Genomic DNA, 22,240 nt, shown 5'->3' on the forward strand with positions numbered 1-22,240 from the left:
CCATCGCGTAGATAAGTGCACTCACTTGTATCTCGCCATCTTCTAGGTTGAGCTTCGTGGCTAGCCGGTAGAGGCAAAATCTCCGTTTCCACTCTGGCCATTCTGTTGGACTCTCGAACTTGAATTCGTTCGGTGCTCTAAACTTTGCCATAATAACGTATTACCAACACACTGTCTGACTATATCTGACAGCATGTAATGTCTGTAGCTATGTAACTTACAGGCATAAGACCACGCGTGAGTTCTCAGTATTTGGTTTATTTACGAACTGTCTCCTCAGTACAACACAATGTAATTCCTCCTCATGTGTAACGCTTCTTCTGCTTGGCATAGAACAATGCCCTTGGTTTATGACCCTGACCTTTTCAGGTCACTATCTGTCATTACAAGAACTAGGCACGAAACTAAGTACCTCCATTAGCGACACAGAAAATAATCACATAAACTAAACACATTGGTTAGGCACAATGAACACGGCACAGAAACTAGGCATGAAACAAGACAAGGTACAAAAACAGTATCTAATAATCTAATTACTAAAAACCTCAGGGAAGTGGTTTATTTGTTCTTACACCTTTCACAGCCTCTCATGCCCATCTCTTCTCAAAAGGCTCTCACTCATGAATATGATGCATCCTTTAAAAAGGGTAGACCATTGGGCTTAATTAGTCCAATTAGCTTCCCTTGGAGCATACCACTGTCATGGGGAAGTCCAGACCCAACCATGGTGGTGGGGGAGTCAGTCTTTTAAAGGGGCAACAGCACTTTTCGTGCCCGGTGAGAAGGGAGGAAAATCACCTTCTCACAATGTGGCATATTAACATTGAACCAACCTGTAGATCGCACCCACTACATTTATCTCTAAACAGCTTGTATTCGATTGCACCAGAAAGTAAAGCTTTGGTGTTATTTATTTTGTACTCCTAAAAATGCATATCACAGTCCATTTAGACTATAAATACTAAAAATACAATCTTTGCATTTAATATTTCATCAATGAAGATGAATAATGATAACTCAATAGCTTTTTTATTTATTATATAAAAGTTCATTCTGCCTTTGCTTGTGTTCACTCATTGGTCAAGTCTTCACCGGTCCCTGAGCCAGAGCTTGAGAATCTTTTCAGAATGCCAAGGTCAGACAGCTTCTTTCGGAAGCTTTTGCACAGGAGGAAATAGATGAGTGGATCCAGGCAGATGTTTGTGGTTGAGAGCCAGAGGGAAAAGTCCTTAACCACCTTCAGTATTTCCCACGTGCAACTGTGCTGGTTTTTCACCTGCAGCTGAGTGTAAGGGATCCGTATAATGTGGTAAGGGGCGAAACAGACCAGGAACACCACTAGCACAATAAATACCTTTGCTTTGGTCTTATGCTTCCCTTTTGTGTTTGTGCTCCTGGAGTTGCGGTGCGACTGGACCACTGTCCTGGCTATGCATGTGTAGAAGAACCCAATCAGAACCAGAACGATCCAGAAGATCAAGTTAAACACCCAAACCAAAGCCTTGTGGAAGTCCCTCCCTGCCTGGCTCTTCATTTCCATGCAGAGCTCGGGGGAGTTGTCCAAGGGCGTCCTGCTGGTCAGGACCATTGTGGGCAGGGTGGCACCACCTAGCATGACCACCCATGTGGCGATGGAGACTGTCCAGCCAAAGCGTAGGCTCTGGCCGGGCATGCTGCCGCAGGGCCGGACGATCTTGAAGAAGCGGTCCAGGCTGATGATGCCCATGAGGATGATGCTGATGTTCATGCAGGTGTAGAAGATCACGCTGGAGAAACGACAGGTGAAGACCCGCAGCCCCAGAGCAGCACCTGGCAGCTCGCTGGCCGCCTTCACCGGCACAGTCAGGGTCATGAGCAGATCGACTGCCACCAGGTTCTTCAGATACACCATGAACGTTGACTTGGTCTTGAGCCGCAGTAGGACCCACATCACCGTGACATTCAGCACGAGACCCGGGATAAAGATGAGGAAGTAAAAGCTTGACAGCACCACATCGACCACGCTATGACTGATGGTGCAGTTCTCCTGTCCTTGAGCTGACGTGTTGTCTTTGTACTCAGATGCATTCATCATATCTGACTGCACAAGAGACAAATAAAGCCGAAATGTATCTACAATAGTCTGAGAAGTCTTAGAACCTGATGAGTACAAGTTGTATTTCTAAGAAAATATTTGCATATGTACAGTATGTAAAAGATCTATGTAAAACATGGAACAGCATCCCCTTATTGTTAAGTGGAAGAGAGGTCCCTGTTATTATTGACATATTTGTATCAGATATTATTTCTCTTTTCATCAGACTTCTTAAACACTTAAGAGTTACAATATTCAGAGACCAGAATAGAGACTAAGGGAAATAATAAAGTTTGGTATACTTACATGCCTTTCGTTAGCTGACGGAAATAAAAACAACCTGTCCCTTTTGAAATGAGCTGCTTGTGAATGTGTGTGACTATTTGTGTATGTGTGTGTGTGTGTGTGTGTGTGTGTGTGTGCGTGTGTGTGGGTGTTTGTGTGTGTGTGTGTGTGTGTGTGTGTGTGTTTGTGTGTGTTTGTGTGGGTGTGCTTGTCAGAAACACTTCCCGGAAATTCTCATCCGGGACCTACAATAATCTACTTACACTTACACTCAAACCTAGTCTCTAAAATCATCTGTTGTTTATACTGAACTGGTATACTTAACAATTGTACATGAAGCATCCTTAAATAGAACGTCTGCATTTTCACTCGATTGACTATCTTCCCGGCAAACTAAAGGCATCCCTGTTTGTTTCAGACTGATTTGATAAAGATGTGAGCCATCTCTCCTATTATACATTCCCAAATACCTACCAATTTCATGTACGATCCAAATAATTTAGTATTATACGCAAGGCTATTACCTCTGGTATCATTCACTTTATGAAATACTGAGATATGTCTTGTCAAGGTGTATCTTGAGGTATATCTGTTGTTGTCTCTGGTAGTGGCATGTATCCTAACCCATTGTGAGTATGGAGGGGGATGGGTCTGGGTCTGTGGAGCCTTCTGGAGGTGTTGGGGGCCTAATTTAATTAAACACTAATGAAGGAAGGTGTCTGCTTTACAACATTCGGTATGGTGGCTATAATTAGCCAGTTATGCATCGTTATTGTATCCTGCTGTCTGAAAATATCAGTTTTTTTCTTTTTCTTTTTTGTGTTTATTGTATTCTTACTTTTTTTAAGTTTTCCAATTCTTATCTGTGTGTTAATAGGCTTTATTTTACAAGCTTTCATTTGACATTTACTTGCAAGTTTTCCTATTTTGTGACAGTTGATAAGAGGAGTTAAGGGAGTAAAATGACATTTTTTTAAGTAATTTTAATATCGCTGCACATTCATATGTGAGATCTTGCAATAGCTTATAGTTGTATCAGTGTATTTAGGGATAGATTCTGTATCATGTTTTCCCTAGTGTCACAGCAACCTATATAGATTCACATTAGTTTTCCTATTAATTCTAACATATAATCAATTTTTTTCCCTGTACATTTGACTTAAATGGAAGAGAAGAGCGCTCTGGAACTGTCAGTGACCATGAATAAAATGAATTTCTAGAATTATACAAGACCAAAATAAGAGAACACACAGTCCACACAGTGTCGAAGCGGAGTTCAGTACACTGTGAGAAGGAGCTCTGCAATTTTGATCGCGAGGGCGGCCTCTGTGCTTGTTGTAGGGCTAACAAGGGGCATATTATCAGCAGGTTACTTCCTGTTAGGAAGCTCTTACGGAACTGTTGCTATGCACTGAGACTAGGTCAGTAGAATTGTGGTACAAACCACTAATGCAAAAACACTCTGCACAAAACCATAATGTACAAAACAAACAACTGTGATGAAGTAACAACATTTAGTATCCTAAACTATTCTACATGAAGCTTTCAATAATTGTTTGTTTGTATTTAACAAAAGTGGTTTCACCCACATGCCTATGCCTTTTAGCCAGGCCACACATATCACAAGGTTTGACTCCCCTGTCAAAAGCCTTTTCACCCACATTAGCAGAACTGTTAATCAAGAGTGGGCTGCTCTTAAAAAATGTTCACTGATAAAAGTGGCAAAACTTTAGCATCAATGGGAGAATCATCAGGATATTTATCATCTTAGTTATACTGGAGTATTTCCCCAACATATTGGAAATAATTAACTGATTTAAAAAATTTAAAAAACAGTAGCCAGACTTCTCCTTGAGGTGTAATCCTTACTCTGACTAATGTGAACACTGTTTCAGTAAACCACAGACTTGGCCACTTCTTGTCATGCAAAGCTAATCGTGACAACTTCTTGAAGCCTGACAGTCCGAAAGTCTTCTCCTGAAATGCAGACCATTACACGGTAAGGTTATATACAAGTTTTTGATGTTCAACTAAAACCTAATATTAAAGTACACGATTGCACAGTTAGTATACATCGTATTATTGTAAACAAGAGTGGGTTTTGAGTAGTTCAAAATTTTCTGGTTTTGCAATACAAAACACTGTAAATAAGTATGAAAACGTTTGATTGTGAATGTATTTTTAAATATTGCATATGTGCATATCACATATATGACAGCACAACATGTGAAATACAAGTTATTGTTTAGTACAGTTCAGATCATTGCACATTTGTGCTTTGCTAAAAACATAAAGTATATTTAAATCAACTCCCACTGTCCTACTAAAAATTCTAAAGACAATGCACATGTTATCCTTGACCACACATAGCACTGCAGACATGACTTCACCTTCTCCACTTCTGGACTGTGGCATCGACCTTGAGACCATCAACCTTGTGGTTTCGTGTCTCAACTTCGTTGTGTTCGTACCCGCACTTCTGCTGAACGTCATGGCAGCCTGGATTTTCTGGTACCTTAAGACCAAATCCTCATTTGTTGTGTACCTGAAGAACCTTGTTGTGGCCGACCTTCTGATGACTTTGATCATCCCACTGAGGGCTGGTGAGAGTCTTCCTGGGTCACCATGGGAACTACAGGCGTTTAACTGTCAGTTTGGCAGTGTGCTTTTCTACCTCTGAATGTACGTCAGCGTCGTTCTGATGGGTGTCATCAGCTTAGACCGTTTCTTCAAGATCGTACAGCCTGGTGGGAAACTGTTTGGCCAGACCGCCATGTTTGGCAAGATAGTCTCCGCGATCGTCTGGATAGTGCTATTAAGTATAAATGCCATACCAACCATGGTACTCACCAATGAGAAACCTGCTGAAAAGTGCATGGCCATGAAGAATGACCTGGGGAAACGGTACCATAATGCCGTGACTATGTTCTGCAATGTGATTTTCTTTACTGTGTTAGTTGTCATTGGATTCTGCTACACGTGTCGCCTAACTTGACGAACAACCCACTTCAAGCCAGGAATCCCAGGACACACCACAACAGAGACGGGAGTTTTAGTTTTTAGAAAAATACTGACAGTTTTATTAGAATTCATAAAAGTTTCCCTGTTTTGCCAAGCAGGTTTAGCAGCGGGCCACAGGCCAATAGTGGTCACCCAGTGAGGCTGGGGTCTTTACGAAATAGAGTGAAAAGGGCACACAGCAAAAATGGCACAGCAAAAATGGCACACTGGGCATCAACGTCGGTCCCACACACTAGCTAAGGAAAGGTATAGGCACTCCATAAAACCAACAGGCTACACACTAATCACACAGCACACAGTTTTCCCCGTGCACATAAGGACCCCCAAGCCTCTACCAGTCAATACTGTCTGACCCACCCCCAAAGCTAACACCTGTCTGGCAGGCAGGTAGACACAGACAACAACAAAAAAAGAATGTCCGTTCGGTCGGGGTCCCTCCCGACCGAAACAATAAAAATAAGAAAACTCTGGCTCATAGAAGGACTAGGTCAGTCAATATGCATCGCCAGTCCACCTGGGGGTAAGGCCGGCGAAAAGTACTCTTCCCTCAGCCGGACTTTTAGTTTGACGACCTGGCCAGTGTCTTAATTCACTCCCGGGTGGCCAGGACTCTTGTTTTGACGCCTGGTTGCGTCTTTTGGCAGGGGAACGATGGGGCTTCTCCAACTCCAATGACGTCAGCAATGGGGATTCCCGGAAATGTCCGTAGTCTGCGTTCGTGCTGCTTGTGGATCTGGAGACAACAAAACAACCAGTAAGCTCTCAAAGGTTAACCCAAACGACAGCCCACTCACAGCAATCGGATCATTTAAACCAACGTTCCTTTAGTTGGGTTTGAGAGCGCTGGACAATATATCTCGAAGATGTCTCTCCACTCGCGCTCCTTTGGGACCAAGGCGTCGTAGTCAGCGTCGTAGTCAGCGTCGTACCAGTCTGCGGTGGCAATGGCGGTGGCAATGGCAGTGGAGATGGTAGCAGTCGCGGATCCCGCAGCCCGTCCTTGGCTCGGTCGTGGAATCCAGTACCCCGTCTCCCGCATCTCGCCGCTGTGAGTCTTTTTATATTACTCCCATTATGGTTCAGCCAATCTTTGCCGCGGCCGCGCAACTCCACTGATTGCCTACAGCCGTGTCTTATTAGTCAATGTTTAAACGGCAATCAGTGGATCAGTCAGCGAGTAAAAAGACCAGACAGATGAAAACACGGAACTGTGCGGATATGGCAACGTCCACAATAAATATTACACATATAAACCCCTTATCCCCATTGTCAAAGGGCAGATAGCCAACAGAGTCACTCCCAACATTAATCAGAAGTTATACATACACATCCACCTATACATATAACATCACTCATAATAAAACACACATGGCCCACACGACATAATCCCCCCCTACTAAAAGGGTGGTCGTCCCGAACCACTTCATGGCTGGTAACGTTGTGGACGTACACCAAGGTTGGGCCGCTGTGACCGCCTGACCAGAGGTACCGACCCTCCCTGTCCCCCCTCACCTTCCTGGGTATCAGTAGGAGGCTCAGGTATAGCTTCTTGGACTGGTACTGGAGCCAAAGGCGCGGCGCGCAGGTCAGGTATGGGCATCGGCACCGGCGGATATACCAGCACTGGCCATCGGGGTGGCGGGTCTCTCTTCTCCCTGGTTGGTCTGGGGGCGTCGCTGGGCGGAGAGGTGGGAGGCTCTTCGAGGCCAGCAGGGCAGGGACGAAGGTTGTTCCGATGGAGAGTGCGAACCGGACCCTCCTTCCCTTCGGGCCGGATACGGTAGACTGGTTGTCCAGGCCGCACCTGGGAAAGAATCACAAAAGGTGAAGGAACCCACCTGGGTTCAAGCTTTCCCCGGGCCCGACGTCTGAAGTTTCGTATGAGGACTCGCTCCCCTGGCAGCAATGGGGCAGCCCGAGCCCTCCTGTTGTAGCGTGTCTGGTCCCAGGCCTGTCGCTGCTGTGTTCGTGCTTGGACCTGTTGGTAGGCTGTGGTCAGGGCCTGCTGGTGGTAAGCGACCCATCCATCTAGGGTGGCTCGTTCTCGGGGCGGCTGGGCCTCCACACACAAGTCCACGGGGAGCCTGGCGTGTCTGCCAAACACCACAAAATGAGGAGTCAGTCCGGTGGAACTATGTATCGTGTTGTTATACACCTGCACTAGTGCAGGCATCTTGGCTGGCCACTGAGACTGCTCCTCAGCTTTCAGGGAACTCAACAAAGCCAACAAGGTCTGGTTGAACCTTTCAACGGCTCCGTTTCCCTGCGGGTGGTACGGAGTAGTCCGGCTCTTGACACAGCCATACAGGGCACACAACTGCTGCATGAGCTCTGACTCGAAAGCCCCACCTCGATCGGACAGGATCCTCTCGGGGCAGCCAAATGTCTGGATGAATGCTCCCCACAGGGCTTTCACCGTAGTGTGGGCGGTCTGGTCACGGGTCGGCACGGCTACTGCATATCGAGAGAACAGGTCAGTGATAACCAGGATATAGGGATACGCGTCAGCCGGCCTCCCTAATGACAAATAGTCCAAGCCAACAATTTCAAAAGGATAGGTGCACTGAATGGATTGTAGGGGGGCTCTCACCTCAGGACCGGCCTTGCTGATGGCACACTCCACACAGTCCTTGGTCCAGGCGTTGCTGTCGGTGACCATGCCTGGCCAATAGAACCTCCGTCGTAGAAGGCTCAGGGTTCGCTCGCTGCTTGCATGCCCTGAGGCCCGATGGTACTGGGCCCATAGTCCTTGGGCTTCGCCACCTGGAACCAGGACTTGGTGAACGTCCATCCCGGTACCTGGCTCTTTGGTCTGTCGCACCAGAACCCCATCTAGGATCTCGATTGAGGCCCAATCGGTAAGCAGTCTCTGGGCTGTACGAGTCAGTGTAGCACGTACCTCCTTGGTTGGCAGGTAATTTGCCCTCTTCCAATCATGCAACTGTCGAAGGGCAGGGTTGGCTTGTTGTGTGACCCTCCACTGACTGGGTGGAGTTGTCGTGAGCATGGCCTCGCCGTCCCCTGCTGTACCTGAGGGGATTACGTCCCCGGGAGGCGGTGGTTCTTGGCCCATCTGAACTGCTGTCACCCTGGCTTCCTCTGGGAGCCGGGAAAGGGCATCTGCATTCCCGTTCTTGGCACCCGGGCGATACTTGACAACATAACGATAGTTGGCGAGCTGGGCTACCCACCGCTGCTCTGTGGCTCCCAGGTTGGCTGTTGCCAAGTGCACCAGCGGGTTGTTGTCGGTAAAGACTTCGATCTCGGCCCCCCAGAGGTAGTCCTTAAACTTCTCGGTGATTGCCCACTTGAGCCCCAGCAGCTCCAGCTTGAACGAGCTATAGTTCTGGTCATTGCGCTCAGCTGGATGCAAGCTTCGGCTCGCGTAGGCAACCACCCGCTCACGCCCATCTTGGACTTGCGACAGCACGGCACCCAACCCACTCAGGCTTGCATCCACATACACACGGAATGGCAGGTTGAAGTCCGCATAAGCCAGGATTGGGGCATCCAACAGTGCAGTCTTCAATCGGTCGAAGGCCAACTGACAGTCCACCGTCCACAGGACAGCAGCAGACTTGGCTCCGGCAGTGCCTTCGAGCAGGCGATGGAGGGGGATGGCAATCTTCGAGAAGCCAGGGATAAACCGTCGGTAGTAGCCTGCGAAGCCCAGGAAAGACCGCACCTGCTTCACCGTGCTCGGAACAGGCCATTCCCTCACTGCAGCAGTCTTCTCTGGGTCGGTGGCCACTCCACGTCCGCTGACCACGTGGCCCAGGTATCGAACCTCCCGACGGAAGAGATGACACTTGTGGGGTTGGAGCTTAAGGCCATGCGCTTGAAGGCGCTCGAAGACCTGCTCGAGGTGGTCCAGATGACTGTTAAAACAGGAAGAGAACACAATTACGTCATCCAGGTAAACCAATAAGAAGTCGTTTACCTGGTTGCCAAGGCAACGCTGCATTAGGCGCTGGAAGGTGGCGGGGGCATTGCACAGGCCAAAGGGCATCCTCTCGAACTGGTACAAGCCCAATGGTGTGGTGAATGCGGTCTTTTCTTGATCGAGAGGATCCACCTCGACCTGCCAATACCCACTCGCCAGGTCCAGGGTGGAATACCATGCCGCCTGCTTCAGGGTCGTGAGGGACTCTTCAATTCGAGGCAGGGGGTAGGCGTCCTTGTGTGTTAGTGCGTTCAATTTACGGTAATCAACGCAGAAGCGCCAAGAACCGTCTTTCTTACGCACCAGCACTACGGGGGCAGCCCAGGGACTAGCGCTCTCTCTTACAACTCCACTCTCCAGCATGCCCTGCAGGAGCGTACGCAGCTCGGAGTACAGTTTCGGTGGGATTGGACGATGGCGCTCCCGTACAGGTGGTGCACTGCCTGTCGGTATCTGATGTAATACTGCATTGGTTCGCCCGAAATCCTCTTCATGGGCTGCAAACACCGGTGACCACTTCCGTAACAATGCAGTCAGCTGGTTCTGTTGTTCTTGGGTCAGGCCTTCCCCCTGTAAGGCCAGGACAGGGTGCTCACCCGTGGTCTTCGCCTGGACTGGTCGCACAGCCACTTCCACCACAGTCGGCTCTGGGTTGGTTAGCACCATTTCGCTCCGACCCTGCACATCTTTGGACGACACCTGGCTCACAGCAGCCAGTGGGCGGCCCAGAGGGAGCTGAACCGGGAAGGGATTGGGGTTACAAAGCCGGACAGCCACGTGCCCCTGACGTAGCCAGCCGAGGGTCCTTGCCACCCGCCACTCATGGTCGCCATCATCCAGGTCTTCCACCATCACCAAGCAGTCAGGATGACCGCTGCCTTGGGGGACCTTGGTCCACAGCATTACTTCCATCTCTGGCGGGAGGATGACTGGTGGCTGGGGTTCCAGTTTGGCAACCCCCTGGAGATGGGGCCCAGGCCCTGATACCAAGGCCTGCCGGCATGTGGCAAACGCCTGTGCCCAGGCTTTCCCGGCGGTTGGGTTATTGGTCGTTCGGAATGCTGCTTCTCCCGGATGGGTCCCCTGGAATACCTGCTGCCAACAGTCAGAGATTATATTCATCCCTAGTATTCCACAATCAGAACCAAGGCATGCATCTTTCACAATCACAACCCCCTTATCAACCAGCTGGACCCCACCCACCTCAAAGTCTAGAAGGATATATCCCAAATAGGGGATTGCCAGGCCATTTGCTGCCCGCAGAGTGAGCCAAGGGACCTCACTAGCGTCATGAATTTTATCCGCCCCAAAGTGTCTCTGAAAAAAGGAATAACTAAATAAAGTCACTTGGGATCCCGTGTCTAAGACACAGGGTATCTTTTTGCCACGCACACTAACCTGTACTTGTGGACAGTCTCCTACCAGCGAGGGCTTCTTGATAGCAGTGGTGGTCCCACCTCCCTCGATGGCTCGCCCCACAGCAACCGAGGGTTCTAAAAATCCGAGGGGTTGGGGCGCTGTCGCCGGGAACAAAATCGTTGAGTGTGGCCGGCTTCGCCACAATCAAGGCAGATAGGCCGGCCCCGTGCATCCCACCGATATGGCTGGGCTCCGCCTTGGGCTCCACGGGCTGGTTGGGACCTGGACGCTGGTTCTGAGGTGGTGGGGAAACGACGCTCTCTTGCAGATGGATCCACCCCATGTCCATGGAGTTGGAGGTTCCTGAAATCTTCTGCAAGGGTCTTGCTCAGCACAGAAATCTGCTCTTTTAGCTCCTGCTGGAGTTCCAACTTGAAAGACTCTTTCCACTGTTTCCAGGAAGAGTCGGCCGCTGTGGGAGCAGCAGGCCCTGTAGGAGCCGTAGGCTGTAGAGAATTCACCCGACAGACCTGCACGCCTCCATGGTCCACTTCCCTCTCGAGGGCTTTGGCTTCGGCACATGTTGCAGTGAAGGACATGTCGGGAAGGCGCCGCAGCTGACGCTGCAACTCCTGCTGGATGGGGCTTGGTCGAAGACCCATGGCAAACTGGGCTCGAAGCATCTCGTCGTCTCCTGCGGCTGGGCCTGGGTCTACGGCCCGCCACTGATGGTGTAATCCACGGAGACGGAGTGTAAAGGCACCCACTCCTTCGTCGGCCCCCTGTCTGCACTGGAAAAACTGTGCCCTCCGTTGGGCAATCGATGTTGGCCCCCCATACAAGCCCCGCAGGAGGGTGAAGATCTTTTCGGCCGTGTCTTTGCTGGTGGAAGACAAGCTGGACTTCCTGCTTAGCTTCCCCCTCTAGAGCACTCAGGACGAAATCCACCTTCTGCTGGCCGCTCAAACCCTGCGCCCTAAGGAAGGCTTCCATCTGTGTTTGCCATTCTGCAACTGCAGCTGAACCACCCTGCCCGCTAAACTTTGGGATCCAGGGCCCCCCCATGAACCACGGCATCATAACTGTGTTTACGGTGCCGGCCTCTGGTCTAGGCTCTAGCTCCTCCTCCATGTTGTGGGTGTTACTGGGATCCTGCCGACTACGCCAAAAAGGGGTGTCGCCTAACTTGACGAACAACCCACTTCAAGCCAGGAATCCCAGGACACACCACAACAGAGACGGGAGTTTTAGTTTTTAGAAAAATACTGACAGTTTTATTAGAATTCATAAAAGTTTCCCTGTTTTGCCAAGCAGGTTTAGCAGCGGGCCACAGGCCAATAGTGGTCACCCAGTGAGGCTGGGGTCTTTACGAAATAGAGTGAAAAGGGCACACAGCAAAAATGGCACAGCAAAAATGGCACACTGGGCATCAACGTCGGTCCCACACACTAGCTAAGGAAAGGTATAGGCACTCCATAAAACCAACAGGCTACACACTAATCACACAGCACACAGTTTTCCCCGTGCACATAAGGACCCCCAAGCCTCTACCAGTCAATACTGTCTGACCCACCCCCAAAGCTAACACCTGTCTGGCAGGCAGGTAGACACAGACAACAACAAAAAAAGAATGTCCGTTCGGTCGGGGTCCCTCCCGACCGAAACAATAAAAATAAGAAAACTCTGGCTCATAGAAGGACTAGGTCAGTCAATATGCATCGCCAGTCCACCTGGGGGTAAGGCCGGCGAAAAGTACTCTTCCCTCAGCCGGACTTTTAGTTTGACGACCTGGCCAGTGTCTTAATTCACTCCCGGGTGGCCAGGACTCTTGTTTTGACGCCTGGTTGCGTCTTTTGGCAGGGGAACGATGGGGCTTCTCCAACTCCAATGACGTCAGCAATGGGGATTCCCGGAAATGTCCGTAGTCTGCGTTCGTGCTGCTTGTGGATCTGGAGACAACAAAACAACCAGTAAGCTCTCAAAGGTTAACCCAAACGACAGCCCACTCACAGCAATCGGATCATTTAAACCAACGTTCCTTTAGTTGGGTTTGAGAGCGCTGGACAATATATCTCGAAGATGTCTCTCCACTCGCGCTCCTTTGGGACCAAGGCGTCGTAGTCAGCGTCGTAGTCAGCGTCGTACCAGTCTGCGGTGGCAATGGCGGTGGCAATGGCAGTGGAGATGGTAGCAGTCGCGGATCCCGCAGCCCGTCCTTGGCTCGGTCGTGGAATCCAGTACCCCGTCTCCCGCATCTCGCCGCTGTGAGTCTTTTTATATTACTCCCATTATGGTTCAGCCAATCTTTGCCGCGGCCGCGCAACTCCACTGATTGCCTACAGCCGTGTCTTATTAGTCAATGTTTAAACGGCAATCAGTGGATCAGTCAGCGAGTAAAAAGACCAGACAGATGAAAACACGGAACTGTGCGGATATGGCAACGTCCACAATAAATATTACACATATAAACCCCTTATCCCCATTGTCAAAGGGCAGATAGCCAACAGAGTCACTCCCAACATTAATCAGAAGTTATACATACACATCCACCTATACATATAACATCACTCATAATAAAACACACATGGCCCACACGACACACGTGCATAGCGAAGAAGGTCCTTGAGTCGTACCGGAACTCTGGGAGCACGAATGTTGAGGGGAAACGAAAGATAAAAGCCCGGGTGTTTATCGTTCTGGTGGTGTTCCTGGTGTGCTTCACCCCCTACCACATCATACGCTTCTCCTACGTGCATCAGCAGGTGGAGAACAAGATGAACTGCCACTGGGCCGCACTGAAGAGTGCTTAAGACATCACCTTATGGCTCGCCACCACCAATGTCTGCCTGGACTCACTTATCTACATTTTGCTGTGCAATGCCTTCCGGGAGAAATTGTGCAAAGTCAAGCTGCTTCTGCAATTGTTTTCCACTACAGCCCAGGTCAACAGTGAGGATACTTCTCTTTGAAAAAGTGGAATACCCAGCTCACGTTTCCGTATGTAAGACTGTGACAGCATTAATGACTCACTCCGGGTGATTGAATGTCTACATTTCCTAACAGTCTATGAGTGCAAGTGTTATGCAAGCCTATTATGCCATCCAGTTGGCCTTCTGCTGACCTTTTGATACGTAGCTTTGTTGAACTTTTCAACTTCTACTTTTTCATGTCAAATTAATTATTCTATGTTACATCTGTGTGTAGATAATTCTAAAGCACACATTTTCAAATGAAATACAGCTAATGTAATTTCTCAAGTAATTCTGTCACATCCAAATCAGTTCTCTTCAAGCACATTTATTTATTATTACATATATGTTTGGGTTGTTTTGGGTTTGGTGCCGTAAGGAATTGTTGTAAGATATTTTTTCCTACCCTTTCAGATGGTCCAGTGTACCCTTATCCTAAAGGTGATACAAAAGGAAGCACTGAAGCACCGTTACTAAGCATTTAGAGAATTCAACCAGCTCTTATGGCTGCCATTTAGATACTTCTGGGTCGTTTCACTCTGTAAGGATCCTTCCTAAGCTACCAGGGCCGGACGATCTTGAAGAAGCGGTCAAGGCTGATGAGGCCCATGAGGATTATGCTGATATTCATGCAGGTGTGGAACATCACGCTGGCGAACTGGCAGGCGAAGACCTGTAGCCCCAGAGCTGCACCTGGCAACTCGCTGGCCACCTTCAACAGCACGGTCAGGGTCATGAGCAAGATCAACCGCCACCAGGTTCTTCAGGTACACCATGAGCCTTGAGCCGCAATAGGGCCCACATCACCGTGACATTCAGCACGAGTGCCTAGACAAAGATGAGGAAGTAAAAACTCGACAAAACCCCAGCGACCACATTATGACTAATGTTGCAGTTCTCCTGTCCTCAAGCTGATGTGTTGTCTTTGTACTCAGATGCATTCATCATATCTAGACAAGAGTCAAATAAAGCCAAAATGTATCTAGAATGGTCTGAGAAGAAGCCTGAATATGTCTGCAAAATATCTATGTAAAACATGGAACAGCGTCCCCTTATTGTTAAGTGGTAGAGAGGTCCCTGTTATTTTTGACATATTTGTATCACATATTAATTATGTTTTCATCAGACTTCTGAAACACTTAGAGATAGAATATTCAGAGACCAGAATAGAGACTAAGGGAAATAATAACGTTTGGTAGCCTTTTATTAGCTTACGAAAATAAAACAACCTGTCTCTTGTGAAGATTAGCTGCTCATGTATGTGTGTGGCTACTTGTGTATGTGTGTGCAGGGCCGGGGCAAAAACTGCGCCCAGCTAAAATAAATATATATACAGTTGCGGAAAATATTAAGAGACTACTTCAAAATGATCAGTTTCTCTGGTTTTACTATTTATTGGTATGAGTTGAAGTAAAATTTACATTTTTGTTTTATCCTATAAACTACTGACAACATTTCTACCTAATTTCAAATAAAAAATATTGTCATTTAGAGCATTTATATGCAGAAAAATGACAATTGGTCAAAATAGCAAAAAAGATGCAGTGTTCTCAGATCCCGAATAATGCAAAGAAAACAAGTTCATATTCATTTTTAAACAACACAATACTAATGTTTTAACTTATGAAGAGTTCATAAATCAATATTTGGTGGAATAACCTTGATTTACAATCAAAGCTTTCGCGTATCTTGGCATGCTCTCCACCAGTCTTTCACATTGCCTTTGGGTGACTTTATGCTACTTCTGGCGCAAAAATTCAAGCAGCCCGACTTTGTTTGATGGCTTGTGACCATCCATCTTCCGCTTGATCACATTCCAGGTTTTTTATGGGATTCAGGTCTGGAAATTGGGCTGGCCATGACAGGTTCCTGATCTGGTGGTCCTTCATCCACACCTTTACTGGCCTGGCTGTGTGGCATGGATCAATGTCCTGTTGGAGAAAAAATTGTCCTCAGAGTTGGGGAACATTGGAGCAAAAGGAAGCAAGTTTTTCTTCCAGGACAACGTTGTACTTTGCCTGGCTGAGGGTTTTTTCAAAGACCATAAGGATTGAACCAAAGAGGACTGGAGGTTCATCTTCTCTGATGAGTCCAATTTTCAGCTTTGCACAACACATGGTCATCTAATGGTTAGACGGAGACCTGGAGAGGCCTACAAGCCACAGTGTCTTGCACCTACTGTGAAATTTGGTGGAGGATCGGTGATGATCTGGGGGTGCTTCAGCAAGGCTGGAATCGGGCAGATTTGTCTTTGTGAAGGACGCATGAATCAAGCCAGGTACAAAGTTGTCCTGGAAGAAACCTTGCTTCCTTTTGCTTTGGCAATGTTCTCCAACTTTGATGAGTGATTTTTCCAGCAGGACAATGCTCCATCTAAAGAGTTAGGGGTACCACCTTGGTGTTGTCAGAAGATGCTAGCGCATTAATGGGTGTGGGTCTAGTAGCAAGCGTTGAGGAAAGAGACCAGAAATAACTATGACGTGGCAAAAGCCATCCCAGGCGCAATACAAAAATTGAAGGTTAGTATTGGTGTAGCAAGCTAGCCAGTTTAATCAGACCTGATTAAACTTATCAACAGCTATGCCTATCTTGTAATAAAAAAAAAGTATGTCAGGCTGTCGAAATACACCAAAATGCTTATTAACTCAATAAGTTGGCCCAGGAGTTAGAAAATGTACCTTCCTGGCCATCAAAGAGCATGACAACTCTTGAGTTCATACAGTACATGCAAAGCAGCTCACAGAAATATATTCCAACTTGTGTATTGCTCTGCGGTCCAGTGCAAACGCTACCAGTAACAGTAGCTTCAACCAAGAGGAGTTTTTCTAAATTAAAACTGTTAAAAACGCACCTGAGGTCAACCATGGCTCAAGAACGCTTCAGTTGTCTGGTTGAAATCAGTATTAACCATGAGGTTGGTGGTCAGATTTCATTAGATGATGTGATAGCCTACATGACTTTGCAGCGAGGAAGACCTTTGGAGCCCTATTATCATCACATATTTTGATGCAATTCATGCCTTGAATTTGCATTGTTTATATTTGGCATAGTTCAAGTCTGATCTTAGGTATATTGACAATGCACTAGTTAAAACGAAATATATTTTTCATATTGTTGTTTCAGTTTCACAGAGTCAGTCCGACAGCCTACAGTGAATCCCGCACCTGTCACGCCCCCTCCGCCTATGACATCCCCAGCTGCACCTAGTTCGTGTCACCTGCACTCTGATTACACACACCTGGCACTCGCATATTTAAGCTTCTCACTCCCCACTCTCCGGTGTCTGGTCTCACAGCACGATTAGGAATTCACGCGTTTAATCTTTTGTGTTTTGTAGTAAGCCTTTTTGTTCCTGTTTTTTCCCTGTCCCTTGCTCTGACTGACGCAATAAACTCCAGTTGATCTACGCGTCTGTGTGTTGTCAATGTCCGTGACGGTACCATTGTACCACAGATTCCACAAGTAAACTACACTGAACGTATGTCCGCATCTGGGTCTAGTTTCTACCTCTGCTAACTGTTGAGGTCTCTGTCAATGTGTGCTCAGTATGGCACACTGGAGGACAGAATATCTGTTTGTGCATTATCATCTCACAAAGCAAGAGAATGCTGTAGACTCTACAGTGTAGCGTGACTGACAAGCCTGTACAGGATGTGTGTTTATGTTTCAAAGTCGCCTTTTGGTAAGCTCTGTGGCCAGTGAACTGAAAGGCCTTGTATGGTCTTGTGAAGGGACTAACTGCACAGGCAGGGGTAATGCAACCACACAGCCCCCACCCATGCATTTCCAATTGAGAAAGAAGTCAGGCGGAGAAGAGGTGAGATAAGCATAAGGGTTCTTGGGTGTTCTTTATAGAACATTAGAGGTATGAAGCAAGTGATACAACCATTTTTGGTTCTATATAGAACAATTTCTTCAAAGAGTCTTTACGTATGTGCATCAAAATCCAGATAACACGGCGAAAGAGGAAAGCAATGAAGAAATTAAATGTTTGTTATATGTGCCCCATAGCACCCAACAAACTGGTTTAATTGTAGTGTTTTGTTAATTTGGTGATTAGGTCAGAGGTAACTGAAGAACAAGCTGTCCCGATATGAAAGTATTGGATAAGGCGTACACAAACTCGGCTTCGAGTCGCATTGTTGCAAACTCACTGATGTAGGCAGGCATTTAGCTTGCTTAGTAACAAACAAGTTCTGAATGCATGATATCGTATTATGTTACCTCGGCTAATTGAGGTGATGTGTTGATTTGGTGGTTGTCAGTGACCCAGATAACAAGGATATTTCAGTCAAACAATTTTGGTTGGCACCCCACTGGTGGTGTGCCACTTCTTGTCCACTCTCGCACCACCATATTCTTTCATGTAACTTATTGGAGAGAATTAAACTATACTTGTTACTTAATCTTCGAATCAGGAATCAAGAGTCAAGGCTTGAAAAACACTGGAAGCTGGATTTATTATTGCCAAGGCAACAAGAGAAGGATACCGGTCATCGTTCTAACAAATACAGACTACGAGTTGTTCTTATACCCTCCAGGCATCCCAGAATAGTATGTAATTGTACCCTCACATATGAATTGTCTCTAACACTACCCAAATAGGGAAACAACCCCTTTTAGCCAGAGTCTGAGTGTCTGACTTGGTAGGCTACAGCTGCCATTCTGCTAAATTTACATTTAAGTTACAGTAAGTAAAAAACTCTCTGTCTAGCCGTTAGGCCTAAAATACAGTGAACTCTGACCTCTGCTTTACCATTTAAGGTATACTGGAGCACCCAAGAGCCACATTTATTAATAAAGAAAGAGGAGATGCTTGGGTTAACTTAAACTTGATAATTTCAGGCCTACAAACTGAAGAAAGTATTAATAAAATAAGAATTCCTAGAATTCGGCGAAACACTGATGAAGGATTTAAGTAGTTTAGTATAGTTTTAGTTTTAGTTTTGCGATACAAAACCCTACAAATAAGTATGAAAACATTGGATTGTGAATGCATTGTTAAATAATATATACATGCTTATTGCCTACATGACAGCATGGCATGCGAAAATACAAGTCTTCGAGTAGTGAAATATTTCACAAAAGTAATTAGATCGATGTGCTTTGCTTGAACATATACCATGTTTAAATCAACTCCTACTGTCCTACAAAATGTTCTAAAGACAATGCACATGTTCTCCTTGACCACACATAGCACTGCAGACATGAATTCATCTTCTCCACTGCTGGACTGTGGCATCGACATAAAGACCATCAGCCTTGTGGTTTCGTGTCTCAACTTCGTCGTGTTCATCCCCGCACTTCTGCTGAACGTCATGGCAGCCTGGATCTCCTGGCACCTTAAGACCAAATCCTCATTTGTCGTGTACCTGAAGAACCTTGTTGTGGCCGACCTGCTGATGACTTTGATCATCCCACTGAGGGCTGGTGATAATCTTCCCAGGTCCCCATTGGGACTACGGGCCTTTAACTGTCAGTTTGGCAGTGTGCTTTTCTACCTCTTCATGTACGCCAGCGTCGTTCTGATGGGTGTCATCAGCCTCGACCGATTCTTCAAGATCGTACAACCTGGTGGGAAACTTTTTGGCCAGAGCGCCATGTTTGGCAAGATAGTCTCCGCGATCGTATGGATAGTGCTATTAAGTATAAATGCCATACCAACCATGGTACTCACCAATGAGAAACCTGCTGAAAAGTGCATGGCCATGAAGAATGACCTGGGGAAACAGTACCATAGAGCGGTGATTATGTTCTGCACTGTGATTTTCTTTGTTGTGTTCGTTGTCATTCCCCCCCCCCCCCCCCCCCTGTACATTTTCTTTTAATGGAAGAGAAGAGTGCTCTGGAACTGCCAGTGACTCATGTCATTTCCCCAAAAAATTGTTGAATTTCTATAGTTATAAAAGACGATATCTAAGAACAGAGAGTCCCTGTGTGTGGATGAGGAGTTCACTACACTGGAGCTCTGCATTCTTGATCGTGAGGGCGGCCTCTGCGCTTGTTAAAGGGCTGACAAGTGGCATATTATCAGCAGGTTACTTCCTGTTAGGAAGTTCTTACGGAACTGTTGCTCTAAACTGAGACTAGATCAGTAGAATTGTGGTACAAACCACTAATGCAAAAACACTATGCACAAAACAATAATGTACAAACAAACTGTGATGAAGTAACAACATTTAGTATCCTAAACTATTCTACATGAAGCATCCTATAATAGTATGTCTATATTTTCACTCGACTGACTACCTAACACTTGCCTGTGTATTCAAAGTATTCAGATAAAAAGCACTCAGGTTTGTTACTGCTGTTGAGCATATGTTGTTTTGGGGTGGGATGGACTCAAATTCAACATGAACATTTCAGCTTTGCTACATGTTTAATTAAGGAGGCTAATTAAAAAAGTAGTCTACACACAACAATTATTAGTAATGAAGCAACACTTTGTACAGAGCAGTATTGAGCAACATGTAACAGTGTTGAGCAACATACAACACTCTACTCTGCCTACTTTTTAGCCTACTGTCTTTGTAGCCTATGCCTTTTAGCCATGCCACACATATCGCAAGGTTTGACTTTCCTGTCAAAAGTTGTTAGCTTTTTCACCCACATTAGCAGAACTGTAAATCAAGAGTGGGCTGCTCTTAAGCAGTTACTTTGTAAAAATGTTCACTGATAAAAGGGGTGAAACTTTAAGCATCCATGGGAGAATCATCAGGATATTTATTATCTTTGTTTATACTGGAGTATTTCCCCAACATCTTGGAAACAATTAACTGATTTCAAAAACTCTAGGTATCCTCCCCTAGGTATAGCACAGACTTCTTCTGAAGTGTAATCCCTTCTCTGGCTAATGTGAACACTGTTTCAGTAAACCACAGACTTGGCCACTTCCTCTCATGCAAAGATAATCGTGACAACTTCTTGAAGCCTGACAGTCCAAGAGGTTCCTTGGTATGCAGACCATTACACGGTAAGGTTACGTTTTTGTTGTTCAACTGAAATTAATTATTAATGTTCACAATTGCACATTGACTGGTCATCATCTTATGGTACACATCCAAGGGTTTTGAGTAGTTTAGTTTAGTTATAAGTGTTTTAGTTTTGTTATACAAAACACTATGAATTATTACCAAAACACTGGATTGTGAATGCATTTTTAAATATTGCATACAGTATGTGCATATTGCGCATTTGAAATACAAGTCAGTGATTATCAAATATCAGATCTTTGCACATTTGTGCTTTGCTAAAAACATATAGCATATTTAAATCAACTCCTACTGTCCTACAACATTTTCTAAAGACAATGTTATCCTTGACCACACATAGCACTGCAGACATGACTTCATCTTCTCCACTGCTGGACTGTGGCGTCGACCTTGAGACCATCAGCCTTGTGGTTTTGTGTCTCAACTGTATTTTGTTTGTCCCCGCGCTTCTGCTGAACGTCATGGCAGCCTGGATCGCCTGGCACCTTAAAACCAAATCCTCATTTATTGTGTACCTGAAGAACCTTGTTGTGGCCGACCTTCTGATGACTTTGATCATCCCACTGAGGGCTGGTGACCGTCTTCCCGGGTCACCATGGGGATTACGGGCCTTTAACTGTCAGTTTGGCAGTGTGCTTTTCTACCTCTGCATGTACGTCAGCGTCGTTCTGATGGGTGTCATCAGCCTTGATCGTTTCTTCAAGATCGTACAGCCTGGTGGGAAACTGTTTGGCCAGACCGCCATGTTTGGCAAGATGGTCTCCGCTATCGTCTGGGTAGTGCTATTCAGCATAAATACCATACCCACCATGGTACTCACCAATGAGAAGCCTGCTAACAACACTGCTGAAAAGTGCATGGCCATGAAGAATGACCTGGGGAAACGGTACCATAATGCGGTGACTATGTTCTGCAATGCGATATTCTTTGTTGTGTTAATTGTAATTGGATTCTGCTACATGTGCATAGCGAAGAAGGTCATTGACTCGTACCGAAACTCTGGGAGCTCGAATGTTGAGGGGAAACGAAAGATCAAAGCCCGGGTGTTTATTGTTCTGGTGGTGTTCCTGGTGTGCTTCGCCCCCTACCACCTCACACGCTTCCCTTACGTCCAGCAGCAGGTTGTGAACAAGATTAACTGCAACTGGGCCGCACTGAAGGTTGCTAAAAGCCTCACCTTGTGGCTCGCCACCACCAATGTCTGCCTAGACCCACTCATCTACATTTTGCTGTGCAACGCCTTCCGGAAGAAATTGTGCGAAGTCAAGCTGCTTAGGCAATGGTTTTCCACTACAGCCCAGGTCAACAGCGAGGATACTTCTCTTTGAAAAAGTGGAATACCCAGCTCACTGTGGAAATAGCTTTTCCGTGTATGAGACTGTGACAGCATTAATGACTCACTCCGGTTGATTGAAAGTCTACATTTCCTAACAGTCTATGAGTGCAATTTCATATTATGTAAGCCAGTTGACCTTTCCAGTTTCTACTTTTAATGGAAAATTTCAGGTCAAATACATTATTTTATATATCATCTGTGTATAAATATTCTAAAGCACACATTTTTAAATGAAATACAGCAAATGTTGATTTCTCAAGT

At 46.4% G+C, this 22,240-nt stretch overlaps 2 protein-coding genes and 1 pseudogene across 3 annotated transcripts; 2 read left to right on the forward strand and 1 right to left on the reverse strand.

The window, feature by feature from the left end:
• Window positions 1–1,069: 1,069 nt before the first annotated feature.
• Window positions 1,070–2,071, reverse strand: LOC308370314 (P2Y purinoceptor 13-like; the record flags this gene model as incomplete). Its single annotated transcript, XM_080844972.1, has 1 exon — window positions 1,070–2,071. The coding sequence occupies one exon, from the start codon at window positions 2,069–2,071 to the stop codon at window positions 1,070–1,072; it is 1,002 nt and encodes a 333-aa protein (XP_080701098.1).
• A 2,635-nt stretch (window positions 2,072–4,706) lies between these two features.
• On the forward strand, window positions 4,707–16,858 carry LOC308370316 (P2Y purinoceptor 13-like; annotated as a pseudogene). Its single transcript has 4 exons — window positions 4,707–5,338; window positions 13,285–13,631; window positions 14,198–14,418; window positions 16,775–16,858. The product of its transcript is annotated as a P2Y purinoceptor 13-like (transcript).
• A 2,000-nt stretch (window positions 16,859–18,858) lies between these two features.
• Window positions 18,859–21,971, forward strand: LOC308370317 (P2Y purinoceptor 13-like; the record flags this gene model as incomplete). Its single annotated transcript, XM_080844974.1, has 2 exons — window positions 18,859–19,382; window positions 20,984–21,971. The coding sequence occupies 2 exons, from the start codon at window positions 18,859–18,861 to the stop codon at window positions 21,969–21,971; spliced, it is 1,512 nt and encodes a 503-aa protein (XP_080701100.1).
• Window positions 21,972–22,240: the final 269 nt, after the last annotated feature.

Source organism: Sprattus sprattus, assembly GCF_963457725.1.
Source record: "Sprattus sprattus genome assembly, chromosome: 9".
Classification (NCBI taxonomy): domain Eukaryota; kingdom Metazoa; phylum Chordata; class Actinopteri; order Clupeiformes; family Clupeidae; genus Sprattus; species Sprattus sprattus.